The sequence below is a fragment of the Rhynchophorus ferrugineus genome, unplaced genomic scaffold, assembly GCF_030347505.1.
Source record: "Rhynchophorus ferrugineus isolate W39M unplaced genomic scaffold, kcgeb_rfMv2 rfM7, whole genome shotgun sequence".
Classification (NCBI taxonomy): Eukaryota; Metazoa; Arthropoda; class Insecta; order Coleoptera; family Curculionidae; genus Rhynchophorus; species Rhynchophorus ferrugineus.
This window is the reverse complement of record NW_027472586.1, coordinates 30,355,820-30,369,145: the sequence shown is the minus strand read 5'-3', so window position 1 is coordinate 30,369,145 and position 13,326 is coordinate 30,355,820. Positions and strand designations below refer to the sequence as shown.

Here is a 13,326-nt window from a genome sequence, read left to right as displayed (position 1 = left end):
TATACAACTATGGCCATTTTGCATTTTTACCTTTACTACAATTTTTAAACAAACAATTTTTTCCTGTTTTCAAGTTATTTAACATAAATATCTCGTTATTCCATAGCAATTTATAATATTAGTGCTGCAAAATTAGAATTGTCGTTTGTGAAAGACTTCAAGCTGCTTTCAAATGAATGGGCATGGGCAGCAGCTTTTGCTGTCGTCTGAACATGAGGGCGCTTTAGATAATTTACTTCTTTACTAACGGGGTATGTATTACCAGGAGTTGAGAAATTGCAACTTGGTCTATACCTTCAATTTCAGATGTTCTTATACAAACAATAAAATTTTCCGTTGTACTATAATTTTTGAATAACATTAAATTATGAATAACTCAGTAGACCGACAAGTTGATATTATAAAGGCAATGCAATATCTTATGCCCCAGATCCCAACAATACTGTTTTATTATAATAGGTCAATTGAAAACTCCCGGCCTACCATAGTAAAACACATTTTTTGGAAAAATGTATTTTTTTTTATTCAACATAATTTCCTTCAAAGGTGATACACTGATTGTAGCGACCCCCCCAACTTTTCGATACCATTTTGTAGTACGATTTGTCCTTTACTTCAAAATAGGCCTCAGTTTCGACGATCACCTCGTCATTTGACGAAAATTTCTTATAGGATTATACTATATGTTTTTGAAATAATAAAAGTGAGTCTGATTCATACAGATTGCTGTATAGAACTCAGTCTAAACAGACTAAACTACAATATAAATTTAGCTGGAGCTGGGATGAATGTTACAAACACTTGGTGCTTGTTATATATAACAAACGAATTTTACAACATGACAACTGTTGAATATGGATAAAAATCTAATGAAAACTTTTAAATGTGAAATCGCAATCCGATAGTCCTTTTTTCGACTATGATTTGTTCTGATGTAATTGATTGTTTCAATGATATGAGTTAATTTTTTGAAATAAATTTGGAAAAATAAATAATCCGCTAGCGTTTCATTTTAAAAATCGTACAGTTAGTTATAAAACACTAGTATATTAGTTAGTTTTATATAAAATGGACTGCACATAACTAGTATAATGCCGCTAATGACTACTACTAATTGGTACTGATAAAATAATAACAATTACGAACAAATTACTTACATCTTTCGAGTCCCAGTCAGCAAAGCGAATGTGCTTTTTCTCGTCAACCAAAATGGTCTTGACTTTGGCTAAAGCATCCTGGAATAAAAGAACATCGACTAGTTAAGAAAACATTCTGAAGAACACCTAATATGTTTTTGAGAATAGAAAACTTTTTCAAATAATATGGATTTAGTATTGTTAGTTCTGTCTAGATTTCCTTATAGATTAATACAATTGCGTAGATTGATTAGTATAACGAAAATAATGAATATTTAGAGGCTATAGTTAGGCCCACAAAATATGGTGATATTAATTTAACTTCATTAACTGTAAGGAGAATACATTTGTTACAGGAACCTTTACGCACTATAATTGCAAAAAAATATTTCAATTTGGTCTATCAGTGAAATGTTTATTTTTTAGAGTTTTTAAATAAATATAGAATTTAAATAGAACAAGACCCAAAATGGAGCCTATGCTTATATATATATATATATATATATATATATATATATATATATATATATATATACGGCCGCCATATCATATACATATAAACCATGAAAAAAAAAATGCTTTGCAATGTCGACATAATCAGTGTTAAAAACCCAGATAACTATCAGTGCTTCGTCATGATTCGGATGGACCACACGCCACGCGTACTTTTCTCTGATTTCCATAAAGCATTTTCGGTCATTTGATGTGGTCGTGTTACGATCCCCCCCGCCTACCCATCGTCCTTCGGCCACCTCATCACCGTCGTCCGAAGAATGGAAACACGAAAAAGAATACGATACAAAAAAAGCGCGAGTCATCCTGTGACATCAGTTCCATTCTTATTTTTGTTGTGTTGTAAAGACACACGCACATAAATATCGTTGAATAGATTACAAGGTGACTTACATATTCTGGTTTCTGTTTCTTGTCACCGCCCCTTAGCACGGTCCTCTCCAGTTTTTCCAGGTTCTTCATGAGTACCTCTTCGTCTTTCAGTCTCAGTTCCTCAGCAATGATGTCCAAATCGCGAACGGGGTTGACGTCGCCTTCAACGTGGGTTACGTCATCGTCCTCAAACGCTCCTGTAAAAAAAAACAAAAACGTAGCGATTGCGAGTTGGAATGATGGTGCTGTCTGTACAACGGCGGGTACTTACGACAGAGGTGGAATATAGCGTCGCAGGCGCTGATGTGTGAGAGAAAAGCATTTCCCAGTCCTTGGCCTTCAGAGGCTCCTTTTACCAAACCGGCGATATCAACGATGTTAAGGAAAGCAGGAACTTTGCTGCAACAAAAGTTTTACTTTTTAACGTACACAGTTTAGACTAATAGGAAAGGAGGAAATACAGATTCCAAAGCCATGATAAAGTTGCTGGAAAGTTGTTTGCGCTTGAAAACGGAGAAATATAGATAGAAAATATTAAAACAAATATAGAAATAAAAAATTTAATGACGAGCAACTCAGTTTGGTTTAACAATTAACCAGACGCGTCAGCTATATTATATGTGAACAGGTCAATTGAAAAGTCCCTGGTCAACCATAGTAGAACTTTTCACATTTTTTTACAAAATTAGTTGTTTTTTATTCAACATAATTCCCTTCAAGGATGATACACTTATTATAGCGACCCTCCAATTCATGGATTTTTGCCATCGTTTTCACTGACTTGTGACACGGTGCATTGTCTTGGTGAAGCAGCACTTTCTTTTTCTTCAAATGCGGCCATTTTTCGGCGATTTCGTCCTTCAAACGGCCCAATAACAAGTCAATGAAAATTATCCCAAAATACAGATGCCATAACCTTGCCAGTCGACTGTTACGTTTTCCCATGGAGCCATGTTTCATCCATTGTCACATATCGACGCTAAAACTCGGGTTTATTACGCTTGATCATCTTCAAACACTGCTCCGAATCATAAAGTCGTAGTTATTTTTAGTCAAAAGTGAACTGGGCATCTACTTTGCACAGAGCTTTCTCATACCCAAATATTCGTGAATGATATGATGTACACGATGAAATGATTTTATTCAATTTCAATTTATGGTTATTCAAAATCATTTTGTCGATTTTTTCAATGTTTTCGCCGGTAACAACCTCTTTTGGACGCCCACTGCGTTCACCCTCTTCGATGCTCATTTCACCATGTCTAAATTTAGCATACCAATCCTTGATGGTTGATTTTCCTGGGATAGTGTCCGGAAACTCGGCATCAAACCAAGTTTTTGCTTCAACTGTATTTTTTCGCTTCAAAAAGCAATATTTTATCAACGTTTTTTATCGTATTTTATCAACGCAATATTTTATCAAACGCTCCGTAATCCGTAATCAGAGAATTGAACTCCTCTAAAAGTGTCCAGATTTAATTGATTCATTATTTCGCCTATTAAAATCGGTTTTTAGATATAAATAGATTTTCATAGTTGATTCTTCATTAATGTTAAATTTATGGAGCTCTTGTATTACTTTTCTCCGAATAGTGTTACTAAAGTAGGCTCTTAGAACTTACTTATTTACTTAATAGGTAAGTAAATATAATTATAATTGGTTAGAGTTACTAAAGATGTTATGTACATGCGGGTTGTCATGATGCTATAAAGCCTTTTCTACTAATTAATTCTACTAATTAGTCTTTAATCGCCTTCTTCAATCGCATTAATTGTTGAAAATATACCAAGTTAATGGTTTGACTATGATGAACAGTTTCTGAATCCATGATCAACAATTCCACGAAACACTTCCTATCACCTCGCTCGACGTAAATGCGGGCTTTACAACTCTTTGTGAAGCTACTCCAGATTTTGATCACAATGTGTATTGCACATTATCGCACGTTTATTTTTTAAATTTATTTATTACATTGTTACTAGTCGTTGCCGTTGCTTTTACATTAACTTAAACCTAGGTATATATCAAGGAGGACTCATCGGCCATATCTTAGTTTCTGGTGTAATAATATTTATGTATTAATACTACTGTTTTTTTATTAAATGCACATCACTACACTATACTACACAGATAGGTACAGACACCATTGCCAGCCGACTGTTGCGTTTTTCCACGCTTTGGAGCGGGTTCGTCGTGTGCAGTCCACTCGGATGACAGTCGATTGGACTTTGGTGTGAAATGATGGAGCCACGTTTCATCCATTGTCACTTATCGACGCAAAAACTTGGGTTTATTACGCTTGATCATTTTCAAACACTGCTCCGAATCATTAACTCGTTGTTGTTTTTGGTCAAAAGTTAGCTCGCGCCGCACCCACTTTGTATAGAGCTTTCTCATGACCAAATATTCGTGAATGATATGATGTACACGTTCAGTTGATATCTTCAGAGTGTCTGCTATTTCATTCATTTTCAAATTTACGGTCGTTCAAAATAATTTTGTGGATTTTTTAATGTTGTCCTCGGTAAAAACCTCTTTTAGGCGCCCACTGCGTTCACCCTCTTCGATGCTCGTTTCACCACGTCTAAACTTAGCATACCAATACTTGATGATTGATTTTTCTGGGGCGGTGTCCGGAAACTCAGCATCAAGCCAAGTTTTTGCTTCAACTGTATTTATTCCCTTCAAAAAGCAATATTTTATCAACACGCGAAATTGCTTTTTTCAAATGGATTGATTCATTTGAGCCTGTGTTCCGTTCTGGTGTTATCCAAAAGTTGTGTTACTTCGATATTGACACGAGAATGAAGCCTGTCCTCATGTCTCCTTGTAATTCTCTCCCAGCGAGCTTTTGCATCAAGTTTCGCTCCGAGATACTTAGCGTTGTTGCTATATGGAATGATATTTTTATTTGTTATTGGTGCTTGTGCCGTCTTATTATACGTGAACTGCACATGCACAGATTTACTTTCGTTAATTTTTATTTTCCAACTTTGGGTCCAATTATTGATATTGTCACTTGCCTATTCAAATTTTTGTGTGGCTTCTTCAGTATTGTCTCCGACAGCAAGAACCGCAGTATCAGATATTTTTCATCTGTGGTATATCACATGTGTAGAGTAGTTACTGAATTGGTCCGAGTACACTTCCTTGTGGTACACCTGCTTTAGTTTCTTTTATTGTAGAGTAGGCTTCCTTGTGTTGGACACTAAACATTCTGGCTGTAATTAAAGACTAGAATATGTTGAACATATCTTTTTATCTTTATAGGTTTTTTCAATTAACATCTGTTATTCTAAACACCTGGTCCTTCGTCGATGTTTGTTAATAAACCCAAATTGATGTGTAGGTTTTAGGTTTTTTCTCTCTATATTAGGTTTTACCCTTTTCAACAGGTTTTTCAAATACCTTAAATATTACTGGTACCAGCTAGATAGGTCTATACGCTTTTATTTTATTTGGTGATTTTCCATCTTCCAAACGTCTGACATTTTTTAGTCGAAATGCTCCATTGATCAATTTGAAGACTTTTATAATTGCCTTTCTTGGTAGTTCTTGCAGCAATTGTTCTGCTACTAAGTCCTAACATAGGGTTAATGTCAATCTTAATAATTTTGGTTACTTCATTCGGCATGACTGTTCAATCGTTGAATTTTCACACCCCATGTTTAGCAAATGCTTCAGCTTTTTCTTGATTGCTGCGTGTCCAATTTCCACGTAGGCCTCTTACAGGTGGATATATACATATATTCATGGTATTAAAACAATATAAACACAATGTAGTTTTAATGCTACTTACTTAGTTTGTTTAACTGTACGTTTGTATATATATATATATATATATATATATATATATATATATATATATATATATATGTATATATATAATATAGTCCGGCATGTGAGTGAAAATTAAAAATAAACCACAAATCATATTACAACGAATCTTAAATAAGAACATGTAATCAAGATATAGATAAAAAGCAGTCAAACCAGAAATGGTAGAGATATATACGCGGGTTTCTGAAAGAGTGGCTTAGTATAATTAAGGTTAGATTAGTTTAGGTTTTTCACGTCGAATAATTAATACGAACAGTTAAACAAAATAAGTAAGTAGCACTAAAACTACATTGTGTTTATATTGTTATGATCATTTCAGGCATATTAAAATGGACCGAAACTAAGATTGTATCAGTTTTTCTCATGTGTCAATCTTGATGCCAGAAAGACAGTAATGAAGCACACATTGATACATTCTGGTGGTATCTTCATGACATTTTTTCTGCACAATCTTAGTATTTTATTATCAAAATCTGAGTACAATTATAGATGAAATTTAACAAAAACAGATGGTTATTTAAAAGTGGAACAAAACATCAATGGTTCAGCCTGAATGATTACACAAAACGGTATTTATTATATCCTGATTGACGGTTTCATTCATATATGACAATTTAAAGTATTATTTAAAAAAAGAAAAATAATATTCCCCATTAAATATAAACCTGCTAAATGACTCTAATTTTGGAAACGTATTACAGACCGACCGAAAAGAACTGTCATTAAAATAAACCATTATTAAAACTGTTGGTGTTGCAAATATCACACGAAATGTCTCGAATGGTCCGAGACTGTTCTTCCTCTTCCGGCAAATTGCCTGGGACCGTTCGAGGCTTTTTATCACGACGTTTTCTATAATGCGGCTGTCTCATCTTGTCATTATGTCTTTTGTATTCAACACCAGGTAAGTAAAGCGGTTCGAAAAATAGTGTTTATTAAATTAAAAGGCCGTCTTTAGCGGGCCTATTCGTTGTGGTGCTGTCGCGAGAGCCCACGAGTTTGTACAGGGTGAACTAGATACCCTCAGGTCCACTTGAAATATGATGTGGTCTATTTGAAACACATTCTATAGAGAAATCTATTTAAAACAGACCACCTTATTTAAGGCCCGTAAAGAAGTAATCCTAAAAAGTCCGATTCGGGAATTGAAGATAATGGTGATGAGAACAAGATTTCTATGAATAAGATAGGTTAAATCAGGAAAAAGAGAATATATAAATAAAAAGCAAAGATCAGAGCAAGGGAAAACAGTTGAAAAAAAAAGAAATGAAATAACTAATACATACCCAGAAGATAAGAACCAGATATAAATAACAAGAAAAAATCTGATAACATTTAGAATAGAGGAGAAAAAATGGAATACACAAAAAACATAACATAACAAAATCATCGAAATTATAAAACTAAAGGGATTGGACACAAAAAATAAAAAGCCATACTAAAAAACAACAAAAATCAAAAAGAAGCTTGAATAAAAATTGAAGAATATCTAGAGTAAGAAACTAGAGATTCAGAAAATTGTTACAACCATCACTACATAGTATAAAACAAAGTCGCCTTTTCTGTCCCTATATCCCCATGTGCGCTTAAATCTTTAAAACTACGCAACGGATTTTGATGCGGTTTTTTTCAATAGATAGAGTGATTCAAGAGGAAGGTTTATATATATAATACATGCATAATATACTAAGGCAACATTGCTAATTTTAGAGGTTTCTAATGTGATGTCGTAAATTAACCTATTTTTTTAGGCTTATTTAGCAATTAGCAAAAACGCTGCCTAACCCTACGAGTTAGATCAAATTAATGTACTACAGTATTGTACACCATAAAAAGGTCTACAAAAAAGTCCGCGATGGTATATGTTTATCTTTTAGGGATAACCCACATTAACCATTTTTATTGTTTACTTTTTACGTGAGAAAATGGCTTATTTACGAAGCTATTTTAAGCAATACGGCATTAATCCTTATCGAATTAAGTACCTTAAATACAGTGTGCAATTAATATAGATCAATATGGTTCCTTACAGCATGTAAATTAAACAAATATTTTCGGAGATATTACAAATTTAAAATTTGCGTTTAAAAATGTGTAATGTAATAAAAATTGTATGAATTTAGATATTCCAAAGATAGCAGGAAATCTTCATAGTAAGTATAGGGGAAGAGGAATTGTTTTACTCCAAATTTAATGCGTGCAGGCCAAGGGCAGTAATGAATGAACCAAAAATACTGGATCGATTTTAATCATGTTTTCATTGAGTGACATAGGCATATATATTTTATGCCCGTGCAAAGTCGGAGCGGGCCGCTATGTTTTTATATACAACGTTCATATTTTTTCTGTAGTGTATTTAATTTAGTATCAGCATTGCACCCGTGCGAAGCCGGGGCGGGTCGCTAGTATGTAATAAAAAGGCTGTTTGGTTTTTTTAAATAGTTTCAATCGCATTTATTCTTAACAAGCAGCTAATAACCAGTAGCTAATGTCTATGCAGTTCATGGGGATTTAGCCGAAAAACTTAGCCGTTTGTGAAGCTATTCTAAACTTCGACGTGATGTTTTTGCATACTATTGTCGGACGCGATCTACTTTTCATTGTCCGTAGTCATTAGCTTCAAACATGATTCCAGTTTATTTAGTTTTAGTAGCGATTTCACGACACATTCATATAAAACACAATTATCGAGCTTTGTTCAGATCAGACTCAAAAAAATCAAACAATAGCTGTGTATAATGAATTGAATAAAAGGGAAAAGAAAAAAAAATAAAAAAACAATAACAAAATCATCGAAATTATAAAATCAATGGGGTTGGACACAAAAAAGTAAAAAGCCGAAGCTTTAAGCTCTAACGTAAACAAAGTAGAAATACTAAAAACAGAAAAAGCATAATATACATTTAATATGTAAAATATAAGATAAATAATCCAAATAAGGCGCACTAAAAATTTGAAACGAGGAGATTATGGTTAATATGGCGAATTTTGAAATGTTGTGTTTTAATTTGTAAGTAAGATCTTAATAATTCCACTTTTATTTTTAAAATAAAAATGTATTTTCAATAATCTCTCTATAGTATATCATTATTACAAATCAATATTTTTGTGATTCTTTATTAACAGGTCAATTGAAAGGTCCCCGGCCTACCATTTTTTTTGTCTTTTGCTTCAAAATAGGGCTCAGTTTCGGCGATGAACGATGCGATTGGATGAACATTTCTTCCAAGCAAGCATTCTTTTGAAATTTGAGAAAAGGAAATCAGGCCAGATCTGGAGAATACAGTGGATGAGGAAGCAATTCGAAGCCCAATTCATGGATTTTTGATACGGTGCATTGTCTTGCTGAAGCAGCACTTTCTTTTTCTTCAAATTCGGCCGTTTTCATCCTTTAAACGGTCCAATAATGGCTATGCAATAGCCGCTGTTGATGGTCTTTCCTTTTTCAAGGTAGTCAATGAAAATTATTCCATGCGCATCCCAAAATACAGACACCATAACCTTGCCAGCCGACTGTTGCGTTTTCCCACGCTTTGGAGCGGGTTCATCGTGTGCAGGCCACTCGGATGACAGTCGATTGGACTTTGGTGTGAAATGATGGAGCCACGTTTCATCCATTGTCACTTATCGACTCAAAAACTTGGGTTTATTACGCTTGATCATTTTCAAACACTGCTCCGAATCATCAACTCGTTGTTGTTTTTGGTCAAAAGTTAGTTCGCGCCGCACCCACTTTGTATAGAGCTTTCTCATGACCAAATATTCGTGAATGATATGATGTACACGTTCAGTTGATATCTTCAGAGTGTCTGCTATTTCATTCACTTTCAAGTTTATGGTCGTTCAAAATAATTTTGTGGATTTTTTAATGTTTTCCTCGATAACAACCTCTTTTGGGCGTCCACTGCATTCACCGTCTTCGGTGCTCGTTTCACCACGTCTAAACTTAGCATACCAATACGTGATGATTGATTTTTCTGAGGCAGTGTCCGGAAACTCGGCATCAAGCCAAGTTTTTGCTTCAACTGTATTTATTCCCTTCAAAAAGCAATATTTTATCAACACGCGAAATTGCTTTTTTCAAATGGATTGATTCATTTGAGCCTGTGTTCCGTTCTGGTGTTATCCAAAAGTTGTGTTACTTCGGTATTGACACGAGAATGAAGCCTGTCCTCATGTCTTCTTGTAATTCTCTCCCAGCGAGCTTTTGCATCAAGTTTCGCTCCGAGATACTTAGCGTTGTTGCTATATGGAATGATATTTTTATTTGTTATTGGTGCTTGTGCCGTCTTATTATACGTGAACTGCACATGCACAGATTTACTTTCGTTAATTTTTATTTTCCAACTTTGGGTCCAATTATTTATATTGTCACTTGCCTATTCAAATTTTTGTGTGGCTTCTTCAGTATTGCCTCCGACAGCAAGAACCGCAGTGTCAGATATTTTTCATCTGTGGTATATCACATGTGTAGAGTAGGTACTGAATTGGTCCGAGTACACTTCCTTGTGGTACACCTGCTTTAGTTTCTTTTATTGTAGAGTAGGCTTCCTTGTGTTGGACACTAAACATTCTGGCTGTAATAAAAGACTAGAATATGTTGAACATATCTTTTTATCTTTATAGGCTTTTTCAATTAACATCTGTTATTCTAAACACATGGTCCTTCGTCAATGTTTGTTAATAAACCCAAATTGATGTGTAGGTTTTAGGTTTTTTCTCTCTATATTAGGTTTTACCCTTTTCAACAGGAGTTTTTCAAATACCTTAAATATTACTGGTACCAGCTAGATAGGTCTAGGATAGATCATACGCTTTTATTTTATTTGGTGATTTTCCATCTTCCAAACGTCTGGGACATTTTTCAGTCGAAATGCTGCATTGATCAATTTGAAGAGTTTTATAATTGCCTTTCTTGGTAGTTTTTGCAGCAATTGTCCTGTTACTAAGTCATAACATAGGGTTAATGTCAATCTTAATAATTTTGGTTACTTCATTCGGCATGACTGTTCAATCGTTGAATTTTCACACCTCATGTTCAGCAAATGCTTCAGCTTTTTCTTGATTGCTGCGTGTCCAATTTCCACGTAGGCCTCTTACAGGTGGATATATACATATATTCATGGTATTAAAACAATATAAACACAATGTAGTTTTAATACTACTTACTTAGTTTGTTTAACTGTACGTTTGTATATATATATATATATATATATATATATATATATATATATATATATATATAATATAGTCCGGCATGTGAGTGAAAATTAAAAATAAACCACAAATCATATTACAACGAATCTTAAATAAGAACATGTAATCAAGATATAGATAAAAAGCAGTCAAACCAGAAATGGTAGAGATATATACGCGGGTTTCTGAAAGAGTGGCTTAGTATAATTAAGGTTAGATTAGTTTAGCTTTTTTACGTCGAATAATTAATACGAACAGTTAAACAAAATAAGTAAGTAGCACTAAAACTACATTGTGTTTATATTGTTTTGAGCATTTCAGGCATATTAAAATGGACCGAACCTAAGATTGTATCAGTTTTTCTCACGTGTCAATCTTGATGCCAGAAAGACAGTAATGAAGCACACATTGATTGATACATTCTGGTGGTATCTTCATGGCATTTTTTTACACAATCTTAGTGTTTTATTATCAAAATCTGAGTACAATCACAGATGAAATTTAACAAAAATTAAATTATTTAATTTTTTAAATTATTAAAAATTATTTATTTAAAAGTGGTTATTTAAAAGTGGAACAAAACATCAATGGTTCATCCTGAATGATTATACAAAATGGTATTTATTATATCCTGATTGACGGTTTCATTCATATATGACAATTTAAAGTATTATTTAAAAAAAGAAAAATAATACTCCCCATTAAATATAAACCTGCTAAATGACTCTAATTTTGGGAACGTATTACAGACCGACCGAAAAGAACTGCCATTAAAATAAACCATCATTAAAACTGTTGATGTTGCAAATATCACACGAAATGTCTCGAATGGTCCGAGACTGCTCTTCCTCTTCCGGCAAATTGCCTGGGACCGTTCGAGGCTTTTTATCACGACGTTTTCTATAATGCGGCTGTCTCATCTTGTCATTATGTCTTTTGTATTCAACACCAGGTAAGTAAAGCGGTCCGAAAAATAGTGTTTATTAAATTAAAAGGCCGTCTTTAGCGGGCGTATTCGTTGTGGTGCTGTCGCGAGAGCCCACGAGTTTGTACAGGGTGAACTAGATACCCTCAGGTCCACTTGAAATATGATGTGATCTATTTGAAACATATTCTATAGAGAAATCAATTTAAAACTGACTTTATTTAAGGTCCGTAAAGAAGTAATCCTAAAAAGTCCGATTCGGGAATTGAAGAAAATGGTGATGAGAACAAGATTTCTATGAATAAGATAGGTTAAATCAGGAAAAAGAGAATATATAAATAAAAAGCAAGGATCAGAGCAAGGGAAAACAGTTGAAAAAAAAAGAAATGAAATAACTAATACATAAGTGGACAAGAATCAGATATAAATAACAAGAAAAAATCTGATAACATTTAGAATAGAGGAGAAAAAATGGAATACAAAAAAAAAAAAACATAACAAAATCATCGAAATTATAAAACTAAAGGGATTGGACACAAAAAATAAAAAGCCATACTAAAAAACAACAAAAATCAAAAAGAAGCTTGAATAAAAATTGAAGAATATCTAGAGTAAGAAATTAGAAAATTATTAAAACTATATGTAATAAAAAGGCTGTTTGGTTTTTTTTTAATAGTTTCAATCGCATTTATTCTTAACAAGCAGCTAATAACCAGTAGCTAATGTCTATGCAGTTCATGGGGATTTAGCCGAAAAACTTAGCCGTTTGTAAAGCTATTCTAAGCTTCGACGTGATGTTTTTGCACACTATTGTCGGACATGATCTACTTTTCATTATCCGTAGTCATTAGTTTCAAAAATGATTCCAGTTTATTTGGTTTTAGTAGCGATTTCACGACACATTCGTATAAAACACAATTATCGAGCTTCGTTCAGATCAGACTCAAAAAAATCAAACAATAGCTGTGTATAATGAATTGAATAAAAGGGAAAAGAAAAAAAAATTAAAAAAACAATAATAAAATCATCGAAATTATAAAATCAATGGGGTTGGACACAAAAAAGTAAGAAGCCGAAGCTTTAAGCTCTAACGTAAACAAAGCAGAAATAGTAAAAACAGAAAAAGCATAATATACATTTAAAAATATGTAAAATATAAGATAAATAATCCAAATAAAAACGAGGAGATTATGGTTAATATGGCGAATTTTGAAATGTTGTGTTTTAATTTGTAAGTAAGATCTTAATAATTCCACTTTTATTTTTAAAATAAAAATGTATTTTCAATAATCTCTCTATAGTATATCATTATTACAAATCAATATTTTTGTGATTCTTTATTA

The 13,326-nt window shown here is 33.3% G+C and overlaps 1 protein-coding gene across 2 annotated transcripts in view; it reads right to left on the bottom strand.

The window, feature by feature from the left end:
• The window catches only part of LOC143199700 (obg-like ATPase 1), a 57,537-nt gene that overhangs the window by 21,526 nt on the left and 22,685 nt on the right, over positions 1-13,326 (bottom strand). For both annotated transcript variants that reach the window (XM_076409689.1, XM_076409690.1), the window contains exons 4-6: positions 2,293-2,420; positions 2,043-2,218; positions 1,158-1,235 (exon numbers count right to left, since the gene is read on the bottom strand). In XM_076409689.1, coding sequence (XP_076265804.1) covers positions 1,158-1,235; positions 2,043-2,218; positions 2,293-2,420 — 382 coding nt within the window. The remainder of the gene's footprint in view (positions 1-1,157; positions 1,236-2,042; positions 2,219-2,292; positions 2,421-13,326) is intronic.